This window comes from Genypterus blacodes, unplaced genomic scaffold (genome assembly GCF_046128005.1).
Source record: "Genypterus blacodes isolate CSIRO-AG114 ecotype Tasmania unplaced genomic scaffold, CSIRO-AGI_Gbla_v1 ptg000438l_1, whole genome shotgun sequence".
NCBI lineage: Eukaryota > Metazoa > Chordata > Actinopteri > Ophidiiformes > Ophidiidae > Genypterus > Genypterus blacodes.
The window spans coordinates 1,288,134-1,309,331 of NW_027467208.1; the positions used below are offsets into that span (position 1 = coordinate 1,288,134).

At 44.1% G+C, this 21,198-nt stretch overlaps 4 protein-coding genes across 4 annotated transcripts; 3 read left to right on the forward strand and 1 right to left on the reverse strand.

The window, feature by feature from the left end:
* Positions 1-189: 189 nt before the first annotated feature.
* fbxl6 (F-box and leucine-rich repeat protein 6) lies at positions 190-4,067 on the reverse strand. The gene is made up of 10 exons (XM_076139276.1): positions 3,937-4,067; positions 2,989-3,588; positions 2,748-2,906; positions 2,570-2,633; positions 2,307-2,438; positions 2,027-2,134; positions 1,824-1,937; positions 1,421-1,652; positions 1,001-1,244; positions 190-821 (listed from the first exon to the last, which is right to left on the reverse strand). Exons 2-10 carry the CDS (start codon positions 3,516-3,518, stop codon positions 692-694), a joined length of 1,713 nt encoding a protein of 570 aa, XP_075995391.1. The 5' UTR covers positions 3,519-3,588; positions 3,937-4,067; the 3' UTR covers positions 190-691.
* An 11-nt stretch (positions 4,068-4,078) lies between these two features.
* On the forward strand, positions 4,079-8,267 carry LOC142989650 (uncharacterized). Its single transcript, XM_076139275.1, has 3 exons — positions 4,079-4,766; positions 5,387-5,432; positions 5,636-8,267. The coding sequence occupies exons 1-3, from the start codon at positions 4,437-4,439 to the stop codon at positions 8,026-8,028; spliced, it is 2,769 nt and encodes a 922-aa protein (XP_075995390.1). The 5' UTR covers positions 4,079-4,436; the 3' UTR covers positions 8,029-8,267.
* An 813-nt stretch (positions 8,268-9,080) lies between these two features.
* On the forward strand, positions 9,081-13,181 carry LOC142989653 (solute carrier family 52, riboflavin transporter, member 2-like). Its single transcript, XM_076139278.1, has 4 exons — positions 9,081-9,804; positions 10,690-11,530; positions 11,652-11,775; positions 11,859-13,181. Exons 1-4 carry the CDS (start codon positions 9,675-9,677, stop codon positions 12,066-12,068), a joined length of 1,305 nt encoding a protein of 434 aa, XP_075995393.1. The 5' UTR covers positions 9,081-9,674; the 3' UTR covers positions 12,069-13,181.
* Positions 13,182-16,634: 3,453 nt separating this feature from the next.
* slc52a3-2a (solute carrier family 52 member 3-2a) lies at positions 16,635-18,268 on the forward strand. The gene is made up of 3 exons (XM_076139555.1): positions 16,635-17,626; positions 17,827-17,950; positions 18,059-18,268. The coding sequence occupies exons 1-3, from the start codon at positions 16,635-16,637 to the stop codon at positions 18,266-18,268; spliced, it is 1,326 nt and encodes a 441-aa protein (XP_075995670.1).
* The last annotated feature ends 2,930 nt before the right edge of the window (positions 18,269-21,198 follow it).

Consider the following 21,198-nt stretch of genomic DNA (forward strand, 5'->3'; position numbering starts at 1 on the left):
GTGGTTTCACTGTGCTTGATTTTACCTCAGACCGAAGCTTATCTGCGATTTTCACATCATGGTAAAATGTGTTTCACTGCATGGATGAGCAAGATATACATTATCCCTTTTTCTCCCTAAAAGTTTTTTGAAACTACTTCAACCTCTTATTTACACGATGCAACAACAAAATAAAGAAACATGACTCTCAAGACCTGTCCTTTTGAATAAAGTTGTTTAATCTAACTGACTTGCAATTAACCCAAATGCCCTGGTCCCCTGACCTAGCTTGAAAACCAAATGCAAATGAGGCTATAAGGCATTATAAGGAAATGTTGTAAATTCATTTTTTATTATCAAATATTTAAACTGGAACTATTTGCACATTGTGTGTCACATTTCTGTTGAATGAAAATCCGGTATCAAAGTGTTAAAAACCAAATCACATCAAAGAGTCACCTAAGGTTTACATTTGATGTGATTTATGCAACATTACTAAATTCAGCGTCCACCATGGTACATGTAGAAAGTACTCGGTCATTACTTATATGGAATGGCAAGTTTCAAAAGTGTAACTAGTCTAACACATAACTTCAAGTAAAATTGTTTAAGCAATGAACTTGATATGATTAAGCCACAATTCTGGCAAAGTTCCCTGGATAGTACCTAGTACCTTCCTCTTGGTATTTCCGGAACTAAATGAATATCGAAGCTATTCCAATTTGTCCAGCAGCTGGCAAATATCTTCTTGGCCACGGTAAACTCTCTTTAGTCCTCTTGGCAGATAACGGCAGGATGACAGGTTGAGGTAGTTCAGAGAAGTCTTTTGACCGATAACTAACCTGCAAACAAAAGACAAAGACATCTTCTCTCTGATTTCCTTAGTAAGCCAATGCAAAAAATTCATTATGCATGTTCTCAGCTAAATCTTGCATGTAGATTATATCTTTAAAGCATTCCTTAAATCAATCAAACACACAAATTTTGGATAGATAGGGGGATAAAATATACTCTTGAGTACCTGAGGGCAGTTGGTGTGATCCTTGTTCCACTGAGGTTGAGTGAACGCAGGCTATCTACATTTGTTGCCTGAGCGAGGAAGCTCATTGCCATCTCCAAGTCCTCCTCAGTGAACAGATGGTTTGTGACGTCAAGCTCTCGCAACGTTCCACTCCATTTCTGAGTCAGCATGTGAAGTCCCTTCTTCGGTGACGACAATGCAACTTTACTGTTATAATATTGTCCCCAAAACAGACACTCAAGCTCTGCCAAGTACAGAGAGGGAAAAGGAAAAGGCACTGATTGTTAAAATGATTTTGTGTGCAAATGTCACCAGATACAACTTATATCATGTGGTGGTAAATTCAAAAGCCTAACTTTAAATGTTAAACTAAAGACAGGTTTGACCATGATAAGTATAAATCTCATCAGTTATGCCTACCGAGGCTGGGTAATGATACAAGACCCGATGGTGTGATTCGAGAACAGCCTCGCAGATCCAGGACCCGCAGCCTGGTAGAGCCAAAGAGAATGTCTCTCAGGTGTTTGTCGGTCATGAAGGATAAAGACGTCGTTGCCATGCACAGCTCCTCCAGCAACGGGAAGCCTGAGGTGGAATCTGGTCCATTACGCATCACCTTATGCATAGGTATGACATTCAGCATCCGGAACGTCTGATGGGAAACACAATGAGTTAAGATTCATGGGTGAAATCAGCACATACATACAGTATACTGAATAAAGTCTTCATTCAGTAAATCCATAACTTGCAGAACTTACAAAAATCTAAGGAATATTCTTTGTGTCGTCTACAGGACATGTGAATTAAATCTTTAATTCTCTACCTTGAGTTTGGGACATCCGCTTTGCAGACCCTGGATGCAGATTGGAAGTTGTGAATATGTACTATCGATCTTTGTGTTGATCTCCAACACCTCTAAATCAGGACAGCATCCTTTCTGGAAGACAAGCGCAACAAGGTGTGTGAACCAAGATCATCTGTGTAGCATGCTTAACATACAACAACACGATCTGAGAAGGATCTTACAGAGATAGCAGCTAAAAGTCTGTCATTCCTGGGGCCATGAGTGAACAAGATCTGCTTGATTTGGCCTCCGTGGGATTCCAAGAAGGCAACAAGACCATCAGCCTGGAACTGTAGGGAAAGACAATCAGAATTATCACACAAATAAGATTTCTACAGCTCCGTGTAACCCAGACAGAGTGGAAAACAAGGTTCCTTGCTGCGAATCTAATCAGTAATGGCAACATATCAACAACATAGTGTGGCACAGAATAGATGAATCGAGTGTAAAGAACTGCCTTACCTCTGAATGCTGCACATTTATGTTCTGCAGGGACCGGCTGTTCAGACCGAGACTCTGGAAGGCATTTCCTGTCACGCTGGCGCAGTAGGAGAGCTTGAGAGAGCGCAGGTGGGGGCAGAACTGGGACACAACCTGTGAGATTGACCATCAAAGACAGAAACATACATGTTTTATAACTGGTTGTGATGATGACTTGAACAGAAAAGAAAGCATCTTAAAAATACAATGTACACATTAATAAAAGATGTCTTTTCATGACTTACTTCTACTGCATAGTCAACATTCTTCTTCCAGTGACAAAGAGAGAAGTCTCGGAGTTGGGAGAATCTAGAAAACAGAAAATATACAATTTAATGTGGTGCCATTTAGTCTATAATAGCACAAATTACATCGTATTGAATCCTCTTTTCTATACTAATAAAATAAATTAATAAGACAAACCTATTCTCTGCCAGCCAGTTAAAAGTGTCCTTTATCCTCATCTCAGTTTTAGGCAGCAGAGTCTTTCCTGGCTCAATCCAACAGTAACCTACAGTCACTCTGCGCCACAGGGCCGGACTGGAGGCGGCAGTGTTCCACAGGCGACAAACTCTGGCCATCCTTCAGCAGAAAACAATATACTGTATTTGTAATGTTTTCTCACACTTTTGGCGAAGAACTGCACCAAACACGCTTTTCTTACCTGCACAGAAACGGTACCGCTCCATCTTGGACCACCACCATCTGAAAAATGTTGACGAGGACCTCCTCAGGTAGATTTTGACCCCATCTGTGGTCTGTGTCTAGCTGTGGCTGAGGTAAAGGGGTTTTGTCAACTTCATTGGAAACGGCCTTATTTGCCACTTGAGGCTTAGCAGGGACTGTTTTTTTCCTTTTAGTCTGAAGAATCTTCCCCTTTCCCTTGATAACTTTCTTCTTTCTGGTTCCTTTCTTTTTTGGACGCCATGTTAGATTATCATACTGACTTGTGTTTGATACGAGCAGGAGCATATCTTCCCCTTCATGGACGGTGTAGCCAAGCCTGGGAGTTCGTTTGACCCTGGCTTTTTTCTTCTTCTTCTTTGCATCTGGCACCACACTTGCCTTCCTCTTTAGCGATGCTTTCTTTGACTTGGCTCCATCTTTCTGTTGACCTGGAGCCTCTGATGTGCTCGGTGCAGGGTTTCTTGTTCTTTCATTAGGGCTCTGAAGTCCAGGTTCAGAGGAATCCATTGTTGGGAGATTTACCTTCAACTTGTTCCCAGGAAAAGAAGGCAATGGAAGAACGGGAACATTTCAACATCTGTAAACAGAATCAGAATATGATCAGGTTGGTCCAGAGAGCGAAAGAAGTTAAATCACTGGGCTGAAAGGTGCTGACATTATCAACCTTTAAACTAATAAAGTAAGAATTGTGAATTTTGAACTTTACAACGTAGCTACACAAAAAGAAATCGAGTAACTTCGTCTCATTTATCTCATTACATGTTGTGTTAGTTTCCATTAATGCCGTTTATCAGTACACAACATAATTCCACATTAAAACTAATATCTGCTGCTGTGTGCCAAAAGTGGCACCACTATGAAAAATATTTCCAGGATATACATTTTTGAATAATTCCGGAACGTAACATGGTACAGTTTGTGTTACCTGCTAACAATAACAACGACAACAATTCCCATCCTCCATGTTGTTTTTCCCACAATGCAGTTCCACTTCGCTCAGATTGGTGAAAAAGTGACAGCGCTCCGCCCCCTGGAAATTCTACCCAATCAGCTGGCGGGACACTGCTTTGGCTCGCCGTGCGTGAATAACACTAGCAAAACGTGTGGCTCATATTGGTGTTTTGCGGTGAGAAACTACATTTAAAGCTACTTTGACCAATTAAATAGCGCCGTTTTAATGCCCCAGCAGCAGCATAGAACCTTGACTAGTGTTGTTCGCGGGTTTAAAGCAGTTTCATGTGGCGTCTTTCTTATAGATACACTAACAACATACGGCTAATGTGAGCAGTAGCTGCAGAATCAGCGCTCGCGGGAGAAATAAACCTCTTCCTCTGCGTTGTTAATTTAAGGACTTCAAAGTGACGTCACACGAGGGCCGATTGACAAGTTCGTTATTTAACGCGTTGTTTTTGTTATATTCCCTGGATGGCTACCGCTTCCATAGAGCCGGGGGACGGAGAAGGGAAAGTTTTGGTTCATGAGTTGGTTCAAAGTGCCACATTTGACACAGAAGAAGAAAATGTCAATATTGACGTCAGGAGGGTGTCGAGTCCAAATCACCCGAATGATGGGGACGTGATCCAGCACAGTGCACTTAAACAGAAGACGATCGAGGCGATTGAGGCTGACCCTTCAATGCCTGTGAAGATGCTGTTTGATCGGCTGTTCAGAGAGGTCATGCAGGAGGACCAAGATGTGCCTGAGTTCAGCGATAGGAAACGGGACAAAGCTCTGATGCCAACTAACAAGAATAAGGTTAGTCCCTGGGTGGAGCGCTGTCATCAGGTATGTGCTTGTTGACAGGCGTAAAAGTTGAATGATACTCTGCCTCATATACCACGTGATCCAAGGAACTGCTGGTATATAGCCCCTCTAAAAACCCAGACATTAAGGTCATGGTTGCAGATGTCTGTGAATCGAGTTGCTTCTGGTGATTGGCATTGTTCTCTGAAGCGATCCTAGGTCCTGTTTACTCACAGCTATGCCTCCCAATCTGCTGCTGGTCCTTCTGGGTCTGCCTGTGCACCTTCTAGTTTCAGTCACACGTCCTTCATCTTGGAACGTTTTGACAGTGATCACATTAAGGATGAATATGTTCCTCTAAATTTGACAATTTGACACTTCTTGCTATTTTGGGGGGTATGGTGATGTTTTGCTGATAGTTTAACGGTCCAAATACTTCTTGGGGCAACTGTATATCTGTCTGTGCTATGATCAGAACTTATCAACCAACCCTCGTTGCGAAACATCCTCATGTGCAGGGAGTGGGTTAGGAGCAAAGCCTGGGATGAAAACACTTTGCAAACACATAATCTTGCGTTTTGAGGGCGTTGTTGGACATGAAAGCTAATCTCTCTTTCTTTTTTTAAACACAGTTGGCGATGGAGCTTATGGAAAGAGTTGTAACGGAGACTAAACTGAGTAAGTTTGAAAAGCTAAATATCATGTAGTCAAGCTGATGATAATGTTTGCATGAAATACAAATCACTTCTATGATTTCAAAACTTTCAAAGTGACAGTGGCAGTAAAACCTAGTCTTCGCTACATAGAACAGAATGGCCTCTAGATGGCGACATTACCAAGCATTGTTTTCTCACTCGCTCGCGGAAATCTCTGCTTTTCAGTGGATGAGCTCTACTGGAAGCTGATGTCAGACTTCATCGGTCCTCAGACGGGAGAAGGATTTGAGCTCGAGGCGACGCCGTGCAAAAACAGAGTCCTGATTCAAATTGGATTTTTAAAAGAGGCTAATAATTCTCCTTGGATCGCTGTTGTAGAATGGCTGAGGAAGATTTTCCCCCAGAATCAGTCGGCTGACTTTCGCCTCTTAATTGAAACGGCCATCGAGACGATATTGAGTCTCAGAAGTGAAGACAAGCCGAGCTTCCTAGAGTCACATGTGAACTTCAACTATGTTGGCTCAATATGTGACAGCATCGGGGTTCAAAGAGATCATCTTCTGGAAATGAAAGATTTTTCAGACCAAGCGAGGTCAGTTGAAGTCACAAATGCTTTGGTTCTTGAGTTAGTTCACTTTGTCACCAAGGAAAACATGGACCCAGTGGTTTTAGTAACTTGGCTTAGGAACTTTGACCCCGAGTTCTACCTGGATGGAGATGTTGAGAAAGCACATAAAGACTTTATAATGAGGGTTGAAGAATTAAAAAGTCAGCATCAAAGCTATTGTGGAAGGAGAGACGGTAAGAAGGATCCAACAATAGAAAATCTGCTTCACCGTCCATTTGAACAAATGGAACATAAAGTAAGTGTGGAGAGAGAAAAGACAAAATGCACCATAAAGGAGGAAAATTCATCTGAAGGAAGAGATCAGGAATTAGACGCGTCCTGCAACGGAGATGAGGCCCAAGATGACAAAGCAGAGCAGCTCACCCTGCTTGACATTGCAATGCAGTCTATTCAAAAGCTCTCAAGTGTGTACGGAGGGAAAGCTGAGACATGCAGGCAGGTTTCTATGGGCCTCCTCAGAAACCAGTACAACCAAACATGCAAGGAGAATCCTGCCATGATGCAGTTTGAGGAAACAATTCAATCGTGTGAAGGAGTTCCTCTGGCCTCTCCTGTGACGTTCCTACACCACAACGCCCAGTTCCTTATTGACATACAGGACGCAGTGGAGCGGCAGATGATGAGCTTTGAAAAAGAGCTCATAGACTCCAGTGGAGAGAAACTAGGTCGCGATAAAAATCCCAAATTCGCAAAGTTTGTGAACTTCTCCGAAAGTGCCACTTCCCGCTACATTCACATGGTCTGTGATGTCTTAAGCCTTGATAATCCTGATAAGTTTGATTACAGAGGTTACTGGGTAGCTTTCTGTGAAGAAAAGGGAAACCCCTCCAGAATTGCAGTGAACTCATCAAACCGATTCAACAGCTACTATGAAGCGGCTGCAGGTTTAACTCACCATCACAAAGAGATCACACTCTTCTTCTCTGACCTGCTGGCTCTGGACACCGGTAAGTGCCCCAACATCATTCTAGAGAGCGTCGCTGAAGATGCCAGTGATCCTGTGCTACAGAGCCTCGTGTGCGTCCTCGCCATCGTTTACTGCAAAGTGCTCAGCCCCTACTGGCAGCTTCTGAGAAGTGCGGCCGAGTATCTGCACTTCAGCCAGCACTTACTCAGCCTCTACCAGAAATTCATCGATTGGTCCAAAGAGCCTTCCACGCTCCTTGAACCAGAGGAGACCACAAATATGTTTCTGCAGTTCCCGTCGCAAGAGAAAACCTTTGATCGGGTGTTTGAGTACTGCGGTATGTGGCACACCAATAGAGACCTCATCAAAGCGTTCCTGAGGAGGATGGTGAAGGTGATCGCTGCTGTCACTGAGGACAACCTGAAGGACTTCCTGCCTGGTGGAACATATTCACAGAGCCCCTCGCCAGATGCAAGACTAAAGTTGTCACGGTGCACATTGGCCGTGCTGATGGGAGGATATCCCTTAAAACATGCGCACCCTGACGTGGAGAGAAGGCCGGACACACCCTCCCAACAGGCCTCGTTCAACTACCTGCCCTCAGTCAGCTCTGATGAAGCTGATGCTATGTCCGAATCATCTGACAGCACCGGATCCACCAACTCTCAGTCTGACAGGGCAAACACAGAAGTGGTCAGCGTAGTTAAACGGAAACGCGATTCAGACCAAAAAAGTCCCATAGAGGAAAGAATGGACAGAGACTATATCGTAGCCACAGTGGAGAGGAACGGGGGGCCGTGCAAGACGCAGCAGGATGTGGACAAGATGCTGCTGCGCTTTGAAGGAAAACCCAGAAGTGAGAAATGGGAAGCGGTGCGCTGTGAGCTGCTGTATCAGACGATTGTCCTCTCAAACCACCAGGCAGGCATGGACGCTGTTGGCAGGACCACCTCAGAAATGGTCTCAGAGCTGAAGTTAGCACTCCCTCGCATTAAACCAAGCTTCTCTTTTGTTGCAGCCCCGGAACGGACAATAGAAAAGAAAAAACCTGCTAGAGGTCGAAGTAAAAAAGTATTTTTATGAGGGTAGTCATTTGATTTTAAGTGGGCGAGTTCCTTTTTACAAATGTGTGTGCTTACAATCAAATCATGTAGTGCAAATTAAACATCCTTCTTCTTCAAACGGCTTGGTAAAATGATAAATAACAGGGTGATATCTACTCATTTTACATTACATTACATTACGGTCATTTAGCAGGCGCTTTTATCCAAAGCGACTTCCAATAAGTGCGTTCAACAAAGGTAGATAAAAGAACTTCAGGTCACAAGGAATCGTAAGCGATTTGTGTTTGGTTATGAGATCAGTTCTAGTTGTGAATGTCCCCTGTGTGAACCTTCTGTTTCTCAGATCTTGAGTCCATATTAGAGTTGACTGGCTCAGGGTGATACTTGTGACTTTCTTCTACCCGCCACAGCATTAAATCAACAGTCAATCCCAGTATTATTTGATGTTGAATCAAGTGCAGCAATTTATAGTACAAATTACAAATGTTCACACAGAAACAGATTTAAGACAGAAATAACATCACATCCAGTATCATTAAGAGCTTCAACTCAAACTGTGTGAAATAACACCAAAGCAGATTTGAGTAGGGAAGTAAAATGACTCGCAGTGCGCGTTGTTGGCTGTAGGGGGCAGCATCTTTTCTACAACTTGCTATTATCGAGACGAAGAAGAATCACTTTGGGTCATTGTTCGGGGATGCGGTTGTAATTCGTTGAATTGTTCTGGAGATATGATGCGCAACTAATGACAGCAAACCGGGAAGGTAAAACATCTACGCAGACGTAACAACACGCGTCTAACCACTGAGACACTTGAATAGTATTGAAGAATCGTTCTGATATTCTTCTGCGTGTTCGTTTGTGGTGAATCAAGAGGAAAAGATGAGGCAAAGATGAACTGGAATCTTCAGAAGAGCTTTACTGGAATTAGACCTTGGACAGCGCCGGTTCCAACTCTCGCATGCATCAGAGAAGGACAATCAAATATCTCCGTGCTTCCCTATTTATCCCGCATATACAGGGCATTTACATAATATTCTAATTCACTGATGACAATGTAGTTGTAACTGTTATCTATTGGTCAGCCAGCTTCAAGAGGGGCAGCGCTAAGATTCAAATCTGAGGGATGGACAGATGTCTGTGGGGGAAAGTAGAATTCTCTTTGTGTAAATTAAAGAACTACAGTATAGTGTAATTAGCCCTTTGATCTGAAGAAGCTCCCCCTGACTGCCCGTCCATGCGAACCCCCTCTCTTCCCTCTTCCTGACCACAGATGTTTGAAGCTTTGATAAAGTGATACAGTGACCTCTTCACCTATTGGCAGATATGTGTTATCTAGCCCTCCTGGAGAGAGACGCTGTAAATGCTCGTATGTAATACTCCATCTCCAGACTTTCCCTGGGCCAGCCATTTGGTTACTTGTACTATATTAACTTCAGTTACTGCATTTACTTATATGTGTGTTGACATTATTTGTTATATTCCAACAATAGCAATTAGATATGAATATGAATTAAATGTGAACTAAAAACCAGGAACCATACTTATCGGAATTACCGACTTTGGAGTGGTCCCTGAAGGCACCGTGGGGGCGGGGCCTCTACGTAACCGACATTCAGGACTACCCCTGTGATCCAGTCTTGGAGTTTCGCCATAAGCCACACGATGTCCGGCACCTGGTGGAGCGGAGCCGCGGTGACCCACGGCCTCATGGCTCTTTTCGCCATGGGCTCCTGGGTCTCCGTCAACAGTCTGTGGGTTGAGCTGCCTGTGGTTGTGAACGTGCTGCCCGAAGGTCAGTGATCGAACCAGAGATAACCTGAGCGAGCCGGTGTGTTATTACGCTGTTACTAATAAAACTAACAACTTTATTAGGCCATATTCTTTATTATAGTTAGAGTTATAGAGTTATAGTGTTGCTAGTGTGTACCTCTTGTTACTACACACGTTCAGGTCAAATGAGTTGAGCCAAATTCCAGTTTCAGTCATTGTAATGGTGTTAGTGCAGAGATGATGGTAAAAAAAAATCACGTTTTAAACAGTCCGTTCTCAACATTTAATGTAAAAGTATTAAAATATGTGTATAAAAGAGGATCTCAACCAGTGATTCTGAGTCACCAGACAGTAAACAGAATGCTTAACGGATTATAGAAAGTGGAAGTCTTTGGGAGTTCTGCTCTTGTGGCAAAGAAGTCACAATAAAATGGTTTCATTTACAAATATGGTATTAAATATGTAATAAGTAGATTTCCACATATTATATAAATACACTAAGGACTTTTAGTACTTTTACTGTTTGAACAAAACAGGCCAAGCATCTGTTTATGACTGGAAGAAAACGCGCACACACACACACACACACAAACAAACAACTATTGTAGTGTTTGCAGTGTTCAGTAGCCGTTTGGCCCCAGAGCTACTTCCTCTGCGATGCTCAGTCAGTCAAAGTGATCATATGTAGAACATTTTAGGTAAATCTTGTCCTTTGAAGAGTTAAAGGTTCAGCCTGAGGGCCAAATGTAAACATTACGACCTGCCCTTTAAAACAGGATAAGAACCATCACCAACTGTCTAGTATGCCCACTTGTTAAACATGATTTAGTTTCTATAATTTATCATTTTCGTTTTAAATTCCTTATCTATATGCCCATGATTGACAGCAGCCTTTTTCGTCTTTCAGCATGGAACCTGCCGGCTTACCTCTCGGTGCTGATCGCATTGGGGAACGTGGGCCCGATCGCCGTCACCATCACACACCACTGTGCCCCGGGGCGGTTGAACGAGCGCCTGGTCATCCACTGCATTCAGCTGCTGGCGGTGGTGGCGTCAGGTTTCCTGGCCGTCTTCTGGTCCCACACGGTTACCATCGCCGGGGAGGAGAGGTCGCTGCCCTTCCTAATCTGCACCTTCGTCCTGGCTTTGGTTTGCTGCACGTCCACCGTCACCTTCCTGCCGTTCATGTTCAGTTACCCTCCTCAGTATATCCGCACCTTCTTCATCGGTCAAGGTCTGAGCGCCCTGTTCCCCTGTATCGTGGCCTTGGCGCAGGGTGTCAGCAAAATGGAGTGTAAAACTGTCAACGGCACCGTGCACCCAGAGCAATTTGAAGAGAACTTCCCTGCCCAGAACTTCTTCTGGTTCTTGTTCGTCATGCTCAGCGTCTCGGCCCTCAGCTTCCTGGCTCTGACGCGCAGGCAGACGGCGGCGCAGCCACCACAGGAGTCCGACTACAGCAACGCGGCAACGCCCAACAAAGAGGAGGAGACGCTCCCTTTAAGAAACGGAGGGACGCCAGAGTCTGAGGGGCAGCTGCAGGCGCCCACGCAGACATTTTGGTCGCCTTATAACGTCTACCTGCTCATGCTGCTCGCCGTGTCCAACGCCCTCACCAACGGAGTCCTGCCGTCTGTCCAGAGCTTCACCTGTCTGCCCTATGGGTCCCTGACCTTTCACCTCTCTGTGGTCCTCGGCAACATCGCAAACCCCGTGGCCTGCTTCCTCGCCATGTTCTTCGTCCTCAGGTACGAGACAGAATGAGAGCAACACACACACACACACCTCTTTTAGGTTCATTTACCCTTTGTATATGTGTGAGTGACCTGTAGCTCTTACCTTTAATGATCGGGCGTCTTTGTCTTCCAGGTCAGCCGCTGGACTCGGCTTCATGTCTCTGGCGGGCGGCGTGTTTGCTGCGTATCTCATGGCTTTAGCGGCGCTCAGCCCCTGCCCCCCTCTCCTGGGCTCCTCCTCTGGCGTGGCTTTAGTGGTGAGTAGCTGGACAGGATAGAAACAGACAGATCTTTGTAACAAACAGGGCCTGAGTGCTTTGCTCCTCTCCTCCACCTGCAGGTTCTCTCCTGGATCGTCTTCACCGGCCTCTTCTCCTACCTGAAGGTGGTGATCGGGACCCTGCTCCACGAGGCGGGGCACGCCGCCCTGCTGTGGTGCGGCATCTCCATCCAGGCCGGCTCGCTCATCGGCGCCCTCACCATGTTCCCCTTGATCAACGTCTACCAGGTGTTCTCCCGCGCTCAGGAATGTGTGGATAACTGCAGCTAGCAAGGACGAGATGTTCAACAGTTGATAAGGATTCTGGGTTGTTTTTTGGACAATCGGCTCTTTTTTATTGGTCATGGGACGTCGGTGCTTCAGGGACGAGCAGCAGATGAGCCTCTCGTGTCCCGGGGATGAGGTGTCCTCCATCAGTGGCCTCTCTGAATGTAAAAACAATCCCTCATAATGGCAGCCTTGTGTTTGCAGAATGGCCACAGGGATGTAAACCCATTCTAACACAAGTGCTCTGTGTGCTACTTTATAAGAAACCTCTGTAGTTGAAGTTAACTACAGTAAACCGATGCTTTCAGATTTTTCCACAACAGGAATCACATGGCAGCCGCTGTCTTCAGGGACTCCATCAGTCAATGATTGATCCATGCTGCTGCTACTGAGGGAAACTAACCTGAAGATTTACTTTCATCCAGGCTGATTTAATGTTTATCTCTTCATTCAATGCTTAACTGTTAGTGCTGTGAGAGCGTTCACTACCTCTATTATGATTCAGTGGAAGAGGTTTCAGAGGGGTCTGTGTGTAGTTAGAATCAGTATTGTGAGAAAAGAGAACGATGATTTTAAACCTCTTTGCCAATGTCATTATTATTATTTTTTTTTTTTTTACTCGTACAAATCAATGGTCACAGATTTTGTCATTTTGAAGGCCTATTGCTTCTGTAATCGTTTCATATCTGTGTGTGTGTGTTGTCTAAATGTGAGGAAACGGTGAAGACTACTGTGTGATTTTGTTGTTATTGGTTACTGGGATCATTATTGTGTTTGATTTTGAAGTCTGGCTGCTGTAGGAGATCACACTTATACAGATTAATAAACTATTCAGAACAAGCTAAGTGTTCTTAGATGAATTTGCCCTCACTTGATGGAGAGTGTGTGTAGCTGAAGGATATCATATGTGTTCAAACGGACCACAGTGTGTCTAAAATGACTCACAATGCTTTAACACATTTAAAACTTTGATGTTTGTTTGTCTGCTGAGCTCATTTTTCATTTGATACTCTAAATTCAGGAGAACTTGAATGTGACGATGAGAGTGTATTCACTAAATGATGACTAATAAACTTTCTATGTTATGAACTGCATGGACACAATCATCATGTGACACTTTCCATTTGGGGTTTTGGAAACTAATCATTCCTGTCTAACGGGTGCTTTTAAAGATATGAACGATGTCATCAGAACGCACTCTGCCTCCATTCTTCCAGTGTTGTGAGACAGTTAAGTCCAATTTCTTTGGTCAATGACGGTTCCTTTAAATTGAAATATTAATTATAAAAGTTAATGTTATTGTCTGAAGTCAGTATTCAGGGCATGAGCACGGCTGATGACTTCACTCTGACAGTCAGGGGGCAGTGTGTGCTCACTGATCAGCTAAAGACAACGGGAAGACGAAGTCCAAGTCATAATGTTCATTCACTTGACACCTGATGAGGTAAACCCGGGAAATAGAGGCTATTTATGAACACACGGTTGTAAATCACCTGTGTTTGGTAGAATGGAGGACGTCTCCCTGGACAGCTTCCCTCAGAGATCCAGGGGGATCCCTACGAACATCCTGAGGGTCTGAGGGAGAGAAGACAGACACAACAGATAAGCTGAGCCTTTATTTACAGCAATTCAATAAAAACAAACAACAAACAATCAAATTTACAGAAAAGTATTGGTAATCACCTTTAAGTAAACACACTCATAAATTCCCCTGAAATACTGTATGTACACACACATCTGTAACAAATAGATTATCAGCTATATCTAAACACATAAAAAGAGATGAAATAATTCAGTATAATAATACATAAAGGAAGTATAAACATCCCAACATGCAGATTCAACATCTAAACTTTACTAAACGTATTATAAACACTATTTTTCTACAATACTTGTGTTTTTTTGCAGGAATACCACACGTGATGAACACAGCAGGGATTCTGTTCCTCCTAACATGAATGTGTTACATCATAACGCCCTTTCACCGCTGCATTAACCCACGGCTGAAACTCTGTGTCCCTCACTCATGTTCACCTCTGCACCCATGATCCCCTTAAGCTGAATTAATGAATTCTGGGGATTCTTGTATGTTTTGACTGACCGAGTGGTTTGGAGGCAAATCATTCATGACGGAAACATGTGATGCGTGTGTTTAGATGAGCCGTAAAGATTCGACGGTGAAGTTACTCAACTTTAAAAACAATGATGAGTTAACCAAGCTTGTGTTCTGGTTGGCCAAGTGCAGTCTCACACACACACCCACTCACCCTTGAGGGAGGCTTTAATCCCACGTCACACACACACACATACGCAAACACATAAACACACACACAGCATTTAACGGGAGAGGCACCCTGCACCCTGTGCAGACATCTACAACTTCTCCAGGAGACTGCAGGTGAGTGTGAGGTCGCTGCTGATATGAGTGTTTTAAACTTTATGTGTGATGCAGGAAGTTCACAGAAAGCTCCGTTATTATTATTATTATTATTATTATTATTATTATTAAGCTATCTTTGAAGTACGTGCATTTATTTTCATCTCATCATTTAATAGACCGTAATACTTTGATTGTACAAAATCACTTTAACAGAGCTGAACCTGCTAATCTGATATATTTGTAACTTTTCTTCTTTACATATCACAGATGTGTAACAGAAGTCACCTCAGTCCAGGTTTCCACCTCAGAGCAAAAGCTTCCTGCAATTATTCTCATTGTTTCATTGATCAAAGACTCACTCTAGGTCTTTTCCTTCTCCATAAACAATACGCAGCTCAGATGTTTTCTCAGGTTATGTAATCCTTGTGTAAGTCCCAGTAGGTGGCCAGAGCTGCAGGAGGCTGTCGTGTTTACTTTGCTTGATGTTTTAAAAATGCCTTTGATCAGAGACACGGGGACACCTGGCATTGGAACGTGCCTGGTGATGCCCTCTGTCCTCCCAGGGCAAAAGAACCTGCACAGATGCATAATAAGGCAAAATGCACGCCTATTCAAAAATCCTACAAAGGCGGATTATACATTAACCTAAACGTAAGAATATGGAGACATACTGTGAGCCGGGTTCAGCACAGAGATGCCTCGTGGTGAAACATTAAAGAGCAAGTGGCAGGTGAGAGGCACAGAGGGTTACTGTGTGGGGAAAGTGTGGAGAAAGCAGATTTGGATTTATTCAATCTGATTACAGATTTAAAAAGGATATTTTGCCACATTCACCTCTAAACAAAGGTTATTTCTCGTTTTTTCTTCTTGTGGCTCAGTAAAACATGCATTATTTATCATTTGACAGGAATTCTGTCACTTTATCAAGTTGCTGTCTGTGAGATTTTGGTTTATCAGCTATTACACACACACACACAACACAGAGCTCCATGGTTTCAGGTTTGAGGCAGTCAAAGTGGAGAAAGTCTTCATGCATTATCTTATCACATGATGGTTTATATGGAAGTTTATTCCTTCCGGAGATACACACAGATAATATACCGGAGGTGGAAGTTGTTCTCATTTTCACTGCCGATAGATTAGATTAGATTCAATTTCATTGTCATTGCTTGCCAGAGGTACAAGCAACGAAATGCTGAGTTAACTTGATAACTCTTGATAACTAAGACTGTGGAGTTTCATGACTCTGAGTTTAGAAAACGATTCAATATATATTTATTTTCGTTCCATTGTGATCCACTGAGCTGTAGCTAATAACACCAAACATTTGGCAAATCTCACAAGCAACGAACTCCTCCAGCAGCGCCCCCTGTTGGCGTGATGACACCGCCTCAGCCCTCTACCCACGCCAAATGTAATCAATAACGCAATGTAAGCACTCAAACATCAAAACCATGAACTCACAACGATCAGCGCCACGCAAAACACACACATTTTAATCCACAAGTCTTTAACTAGCGTGGTTGTTTTATAATTAATAAAAGTATCAACCACTGCTGTTTTAGCATGTTCTGACCGGAAGTAGACAGGAAGTAGACATCCTTAAAACAACACTATTGATTTAAAACGTTGAAAGTTGTTTCAACATGTTAATTAACCACTAAAAAAATGCTTTAATATTAGAAATGATAAAGAATAATTACTAGCTGGGCAATAACAGCAAAATGGGGAAAAGTTCATTCTAAATTTTAAAACTTAATTCCATAAGCATTTCAACAGGCAGCTCAGTTTTCCAAACATAACTGAGCGTTTAAATGTCGTCATCGAGTTCTTATATTCTTACCGTTATTTTGAGGGCGGAAGTGTCAACAAAGAGGATCCAAGACGGCGTTCAGATCGACATTCCTGTTTGAAAGAGATCCCCCGGCTGTCGGCCATCCACTGCGGTGGATATAACTCTGCCCCGCCTTAACTAACGTGATTGACGTGTGTTTCATCCAATAAAACACCTCACCTTAACCTGCGAAGGAGGACACAGAACTTTACACTTTATCAGTCACGTCAAAGGTGATTATTATATCATAAAGTGGCAATTGCTGCATTATTAACATATTTCAACACTGTTTTAAGTCTTAAGTCATTATTATTTACATTTTTCTTGTCTGACCTTTAGAGAAGAAGCCTCCATCATGTCTCTCCTCACCCACATGCTGGCGTGTCTCTTTGGCATGGGCTCCTGGGTGTCAATCAACGGCCTGTGGGTGGAGCTGCCCATGATCGTGCCCCACATCCCTGAGGGCTGGTACCTGCCCTCTTACCTCTCCGTCCTCATCCAGATGGCGAACGTCGGGCCTCTCTTCGTCACCCTGATGCACCGCTTCAGGCCCGGCGTGCTTAACGAGACAGCAGTCATATACGTGATCGTCGCCTTGGGTACGGCGGCGAGCTTCCTGATGGCCTTCTTCTGGAGGGAGACGGTGGTTGTGGCGGGCGTCCCTCGCAGCGTGGCCCTCCTCGCCTTGACATTCTTCCTCGCCGCTGTGGACTGCACTTCCTCCGTCACGTTCCTGCCCTTTATGATGCGCCTGAAGCCTCAGTATCTCACCACCTACTACATCGGGGAGGGTGTGAGCGGCCTGCTGCCCGCCCTGGTGGCTTTGGTCCAAGGGGTCGGGGTGGTTCACTGCATCAACAGCACCCAGGCTCCCAACCAAACTCTGGACATGACCTTTGAACTCCAGGCTCATTACCAGCCAGCCAACTTCTCAGCCGAGGTGTTTTTCTTCTTCCTGAGCGCCATGATGGTGGTCTGCTTGGCGGCGTTCCTGCTGCTGAACCACCACCCTGCTGTGGCCAGAGAGCGATCCAGCGAGGGAGAAGAGAAAGCCAAAGCAGCTCAGAAACAATCACAGTGTCCAGAACAGAAGCCCATGATCGATCCGTACGGAGCCGCCAACCAGGATCCCAAAAGCAGCTTCGGCTCTGGCGCTTACTCCTGGACGCAGGTGGTCTACATCTTTGTGATCCTGGGCTGGACCAACGCCCTGACCAACGTGGTGCTTCCCTCCGTGCAGTCGTACTCCTGCATGCCGTATGGAAACAACGCCTATCACCTGTCAGCCACCATGGCCGCCCTGGCCAACCCTCTGGCCTGCTTCATCGCCATGTTCCTCCCTATCAGGTCAGTGAAAGAGAGACATCAGAGTACTTAAGGCCGCAGCATTCTTAGATATTCCAGTGTAGAAACAGAAATCATAACTTATATTATCTGTTGAGAATAAAGGCTTGGATGATCTCTTTGAATTTGACTCTTGAACATCCAACATGGCGACCACACAGTGAATATAAAGCTGTTCTCTCTCCCTGGGTTCTGTCTGGCAGGTCCCTGGTGCTGATGGGAGCCCTCACAGTCGTGGGCAGTGCAGTTGGAGGTTACATCATGTTCGTGGCAGCGCTGAGTCCATGTCCACTGCTGGTACACGACACTGCAGGGGGCGCTATCATTGTGAGTTTGCCGCCACTTGCATTTGCACCGAACACAGCAGGTCAGGGTGTGTGTGTGTGTGTGTGTGTGTGATGACCTCAGACTGCTGTTCCCTCTGTCCCTCTTCAGGTGGTGGCCTGGGTCCTCTTCATCTTCACCCTGTCCTACGTCAAGGTGATCATCGGGGTGATCCTGCGGGACGAAGGCCACAGCGCCCTCGTGTGGTGTGGAGCCATGGTGCAGCTGGGCTCCCTGCTGGGCGCTGTCACCATGTTTCCTTTAGTCAGTGTGTACAGTTTCTTCTCATCAGGAGACCCATGCAACACAAAGTGCCCCTGAATGAAGACGTCACATAGAAGAGACTGGAGGTTTGAGACAGTAGAGGCTCGGTGCGTCTCTATTTATATTTAATGTAGCTTTATACACGGTGCTGTCTGATGCTGTCTGATGCTGTCTGATGCTGTCTGTTGCTGTCTGAGGTCTCAGACGCGTTGTGTTGTTTTGAATTTGTATCATAAATGGTGTTGATATGATTTGGATCTCAAATGTCTATAAGAATCTACAGGCCCATGTGTACTTTATATCTGATTGTTTGTAGAGTCGTGGCAGTTGTCATGGTAATATTTGCTTACATCCTCTATACAGAAACGTTTCCTGTGCTTTTATGTTTACATGTGACTGACTTTAGTACATTAAAGTTTCTTGATATTATTTTGTAATATCCATCTATCTATTTTTCACATCACATTTGCTGAAAGAATGAAACAATAACACAGAGTTACAGTAAAGAGTGTGATCATTCAGCTGTGTGTGTGTTTGTGTTTGTGTGTGTGTACCTGCGGAAAGGTTAGTTGATCCTCTGTTGTGTCTGCACCTGCACGTTGTGTGTTTGTTGAAAGGTTAATGTTGTTTCAGTGTGAAAATCATTTCCATCATTGTGCGTGTGTGTGCGTGTGTGTGTGTGTGTGTGTGTGTGTGTGTGTGTGTGTAATTCACGAGAAAACAAAAACAAATACTGCTTTTGTTTATTTGCAGCTAAACAAATAAACTTTTGCAAAGTCACAGAGCTGAATAAACATAGAGATCCTATTTCCTCTGCTTCTACTGCGGTTTCACTCAGGCAGAGAGATCACATCTGCCTCTGGGAAATATACAAGAACACACACAAAATATAGAAGATAATAGAGATGCAAGGGATCTGTCTACAAAAACTTACAGAACAGTTCCTTTTATGATCCTATGGCAGTTTAACTATGTAGAACTGTTTTGGAGATGACATGGCGTCTTGGTTGATGATTTGTTGACGTCTGTCAGGATGTTAGAGTCACCCGGCTTTGTTTCCTTGCTCACAGCAGAAGAGCAGTTTACCTTGTGTCTTGAGATAAAACAGTGGATGCACCACACCCGCCATAGACAGCATGAAGATGCACCAGGGGATGCCGTAACAAATGAACAAGTGCTGATCTACACCACCGAGCACTTGTACCAAGGCCACGGGAGTGTAGCAGACCAAAGTGATGGATGAGGTGGCGCACACGGTGATGAAGGCTCGTCTCTTCACAGGATGCTGCTTGTCACTGCCGGGCCCGGACTGCCTGAGGGCCCTCGCTATAGTAATGTTGGACGTAACCATGACTACAGATATAACCAGCAACACAACCATTGGGATGACGTTTGCCATATTGGAAAAAAACTTGTCAGGTCCCACAACGTTTGCTGAAGCAGCGACCAGCGTGAAGATCCACATGATGGCGACGCTCACCTCCCTGCACCTGTATGTGTTCAGCAGCGTGTACACTGTGGGTTGGATCACGGCTACGTAACGCTCAATGCAGATAAAGGATAGATTCATAGGCCCTCCGATTTGTGCGTATGGAAACAAGAACTTCAGGATGTGGGTCTGACCATCACTCATGAAAAGGAGAAGGAGCAACTGCAGAGTGGACAGCATGTTTTGGAGGAGGAGGACGAGCGCTAAGTGGAAATTGAGGATGTCTGAAGACTTCTTGGACGTGAAGGTGACCCACAGCAGTTGGACAATGACTGGTAGCCCCAGAGCCACAGGCACGATGATGATAATAGAGACGTCCAGGAAATAAGCTGGGGTCTCCTCACATTCCAGCTCCGTTTTGTTTCTGGTGAAATTACTAGGAGTTTCCTCCATGTCAGGGCTGAAAGACACCAAACACCGCTACTTTATGATCCACTGAGGCGACTGATCATATCTTATTTCATCTTTAAATACCCTTGACACTCTAGATGAGACATTAAAACTAAATGTGAAGACAAATGAATCCTGAATCCATCTCTCAAATACGTAAACAACATATGGATGCAACTGAATCTGTCATTAGTCATTAAACATGAAATTGTAGATTAAACTGACAATTATCCTGATTTGTCTTTTACAGTCACAGTGATAACAGTCATTATTATTATTATTATTACCTTTCCTGTTCCAATATGATTGATTATCTATATGATCCAGTTCACTGAGTGACTACAATTATTCAGCATGAATGAGTTCAGACTTACCCTGTATGTGTAGGTGTGTGTGTGTGTGTGTGTCTGCTGCTGCTGCTTGTCCCTTATCAAAGAATTATGAGCTGGGCAGAATATAAGTGACAGCTGATTTTCCTAAAAGACGTGGATGGCAGTGAAACAGGTGTGAGGCGGCTCAGCTAAAGCAACAAAGTGTGTGTCTGTGTGTGTGCCTCATTTTCCTAAACGTGCTCCTGTCTGCCTCTGACATTCAAAGATTAATGTCGTTTAATGTCACAAACATTCAGTCAGAGCTGAGATTCAGTTTGCAGCTCGTCTGAGAGTGGAATCTTGACCACAAGGGGGCAGTGTTACACAACCTACACTCACTGTTCGTTGGAGCGCGTGCACATGAGAGAGGGTCATATAGAATAATGATACAGTTTAGAAATGTGTAAATCATTGGAATTATCGATCTCTAACACAAAGAAGTAGCTGCTGATCAAGTCAAGATTTCTTCATATTTGAGTCCTGAAGGTCTTAATTTAGTCCAACGCCATCACAAATCTAACAGCGTAGGTTTTGTTAGTGTCGAGTTTCATTTTATTGTTAAAGGTCAGTGATCCGCCTTTTTTTCTGGAAAATTCTTCAGACAGATTGATTCCTTTTGGAAGCGGTCTGAAATGATCTCAATAGCAGATAAAAGTGTTCTTTTATTCTGTCACCAAGTCTCACTGCAGGAATCTGAGTTTGGGAAAGGATCACCGTATCAAACAATAAAAGATATA

Bases quoted from the DNA above. Each gene is read 5' to 3' on its own strand.
- slc52a3-2a (XM_076139555.1), top strand. From the start codon at position 16,635: ATGTCTCTCCTCACCCACATGCTGGCGTGTCTCTTTGGCATGGGCTCC. The intron at 17,627-17,826 runs GTCAGTGAAAGA...TCTGTCTGGCAG, and splicing joins GCCATGTTCCTCCCTATCAG to GTCCCTGGTGCTGATGGGAG. The intron at 17,951-18,058 runs GTGAGTTTGCCG...GTCCCTCTTCAG, and splicing joins CTGCAGGGGGCGCTATCATT to GTGGTGGCCTGGGTCCTCTT.
- fbxl6 (XM_076139276.1), bottom strand. From the start codon at position 3,518: ATGGATTCCTCTGAACCTGGACTTCAGAGCCCTAATGAAAGAACAAGA. The intron at 2,634-2,747 runs GTTTGTCTTATT...TCTGTTTTCTAG, and splicing joins AACTGGCTGGCAGAGAATAG to ATTCTCCCAACTCCGAGACT. The intron at 1,938-2,026 runs GTAAGATCCTTC...CTTGTCTTCCAG, and splicing joins GACTTTTAGCTGCTATCTCT to AAAGGATGCTGTCCTGATTT.
- LOC142989653 (XM_076139278.1), top strand. From the start codon at position 9,675: ATGTCCGGCACCTGGTGGAGCGGAGCCGCGGTGACCCACGGCCTCATG. The intron at 9,805-10,689 runs GTCAGTGATCGA...TTCGTCTTTCAG, and splicing joins TGTGAACGTGCTGCCCGAAG to CATGGAACCTGCCGGCTTAC. The intron at 11,776-11,858 runs GTGAGTAGCTGG...CTCCACCTGCAG, and splicing joins CCTCTGGCGTGGCTTTAGTG to GTTCTCTCCTGGATCGTCTT.
- LOC142989650 (XM_076139275.1), top strand. From the start codon at position 4,437: ATGGCTACCGCTTCCATAGAGCCGGGGGACGGAGAAGGGAAAGTTTTG. The intron at 4,767-5,386 runs GTTAGTCCCTGG...TTTTAAACACAG, and splicing joins TGCCAACTAACAAGAATAAG to TTGGCGATGGAGCTTATGGA. The intron at 5,433-5,635 runs GTAAGTTTGAAA...TCTGCTTTTCAG, and splicing joins TGTAACGGAGACTAAACTGA to TGGATGAGCTCTACTGGAAG.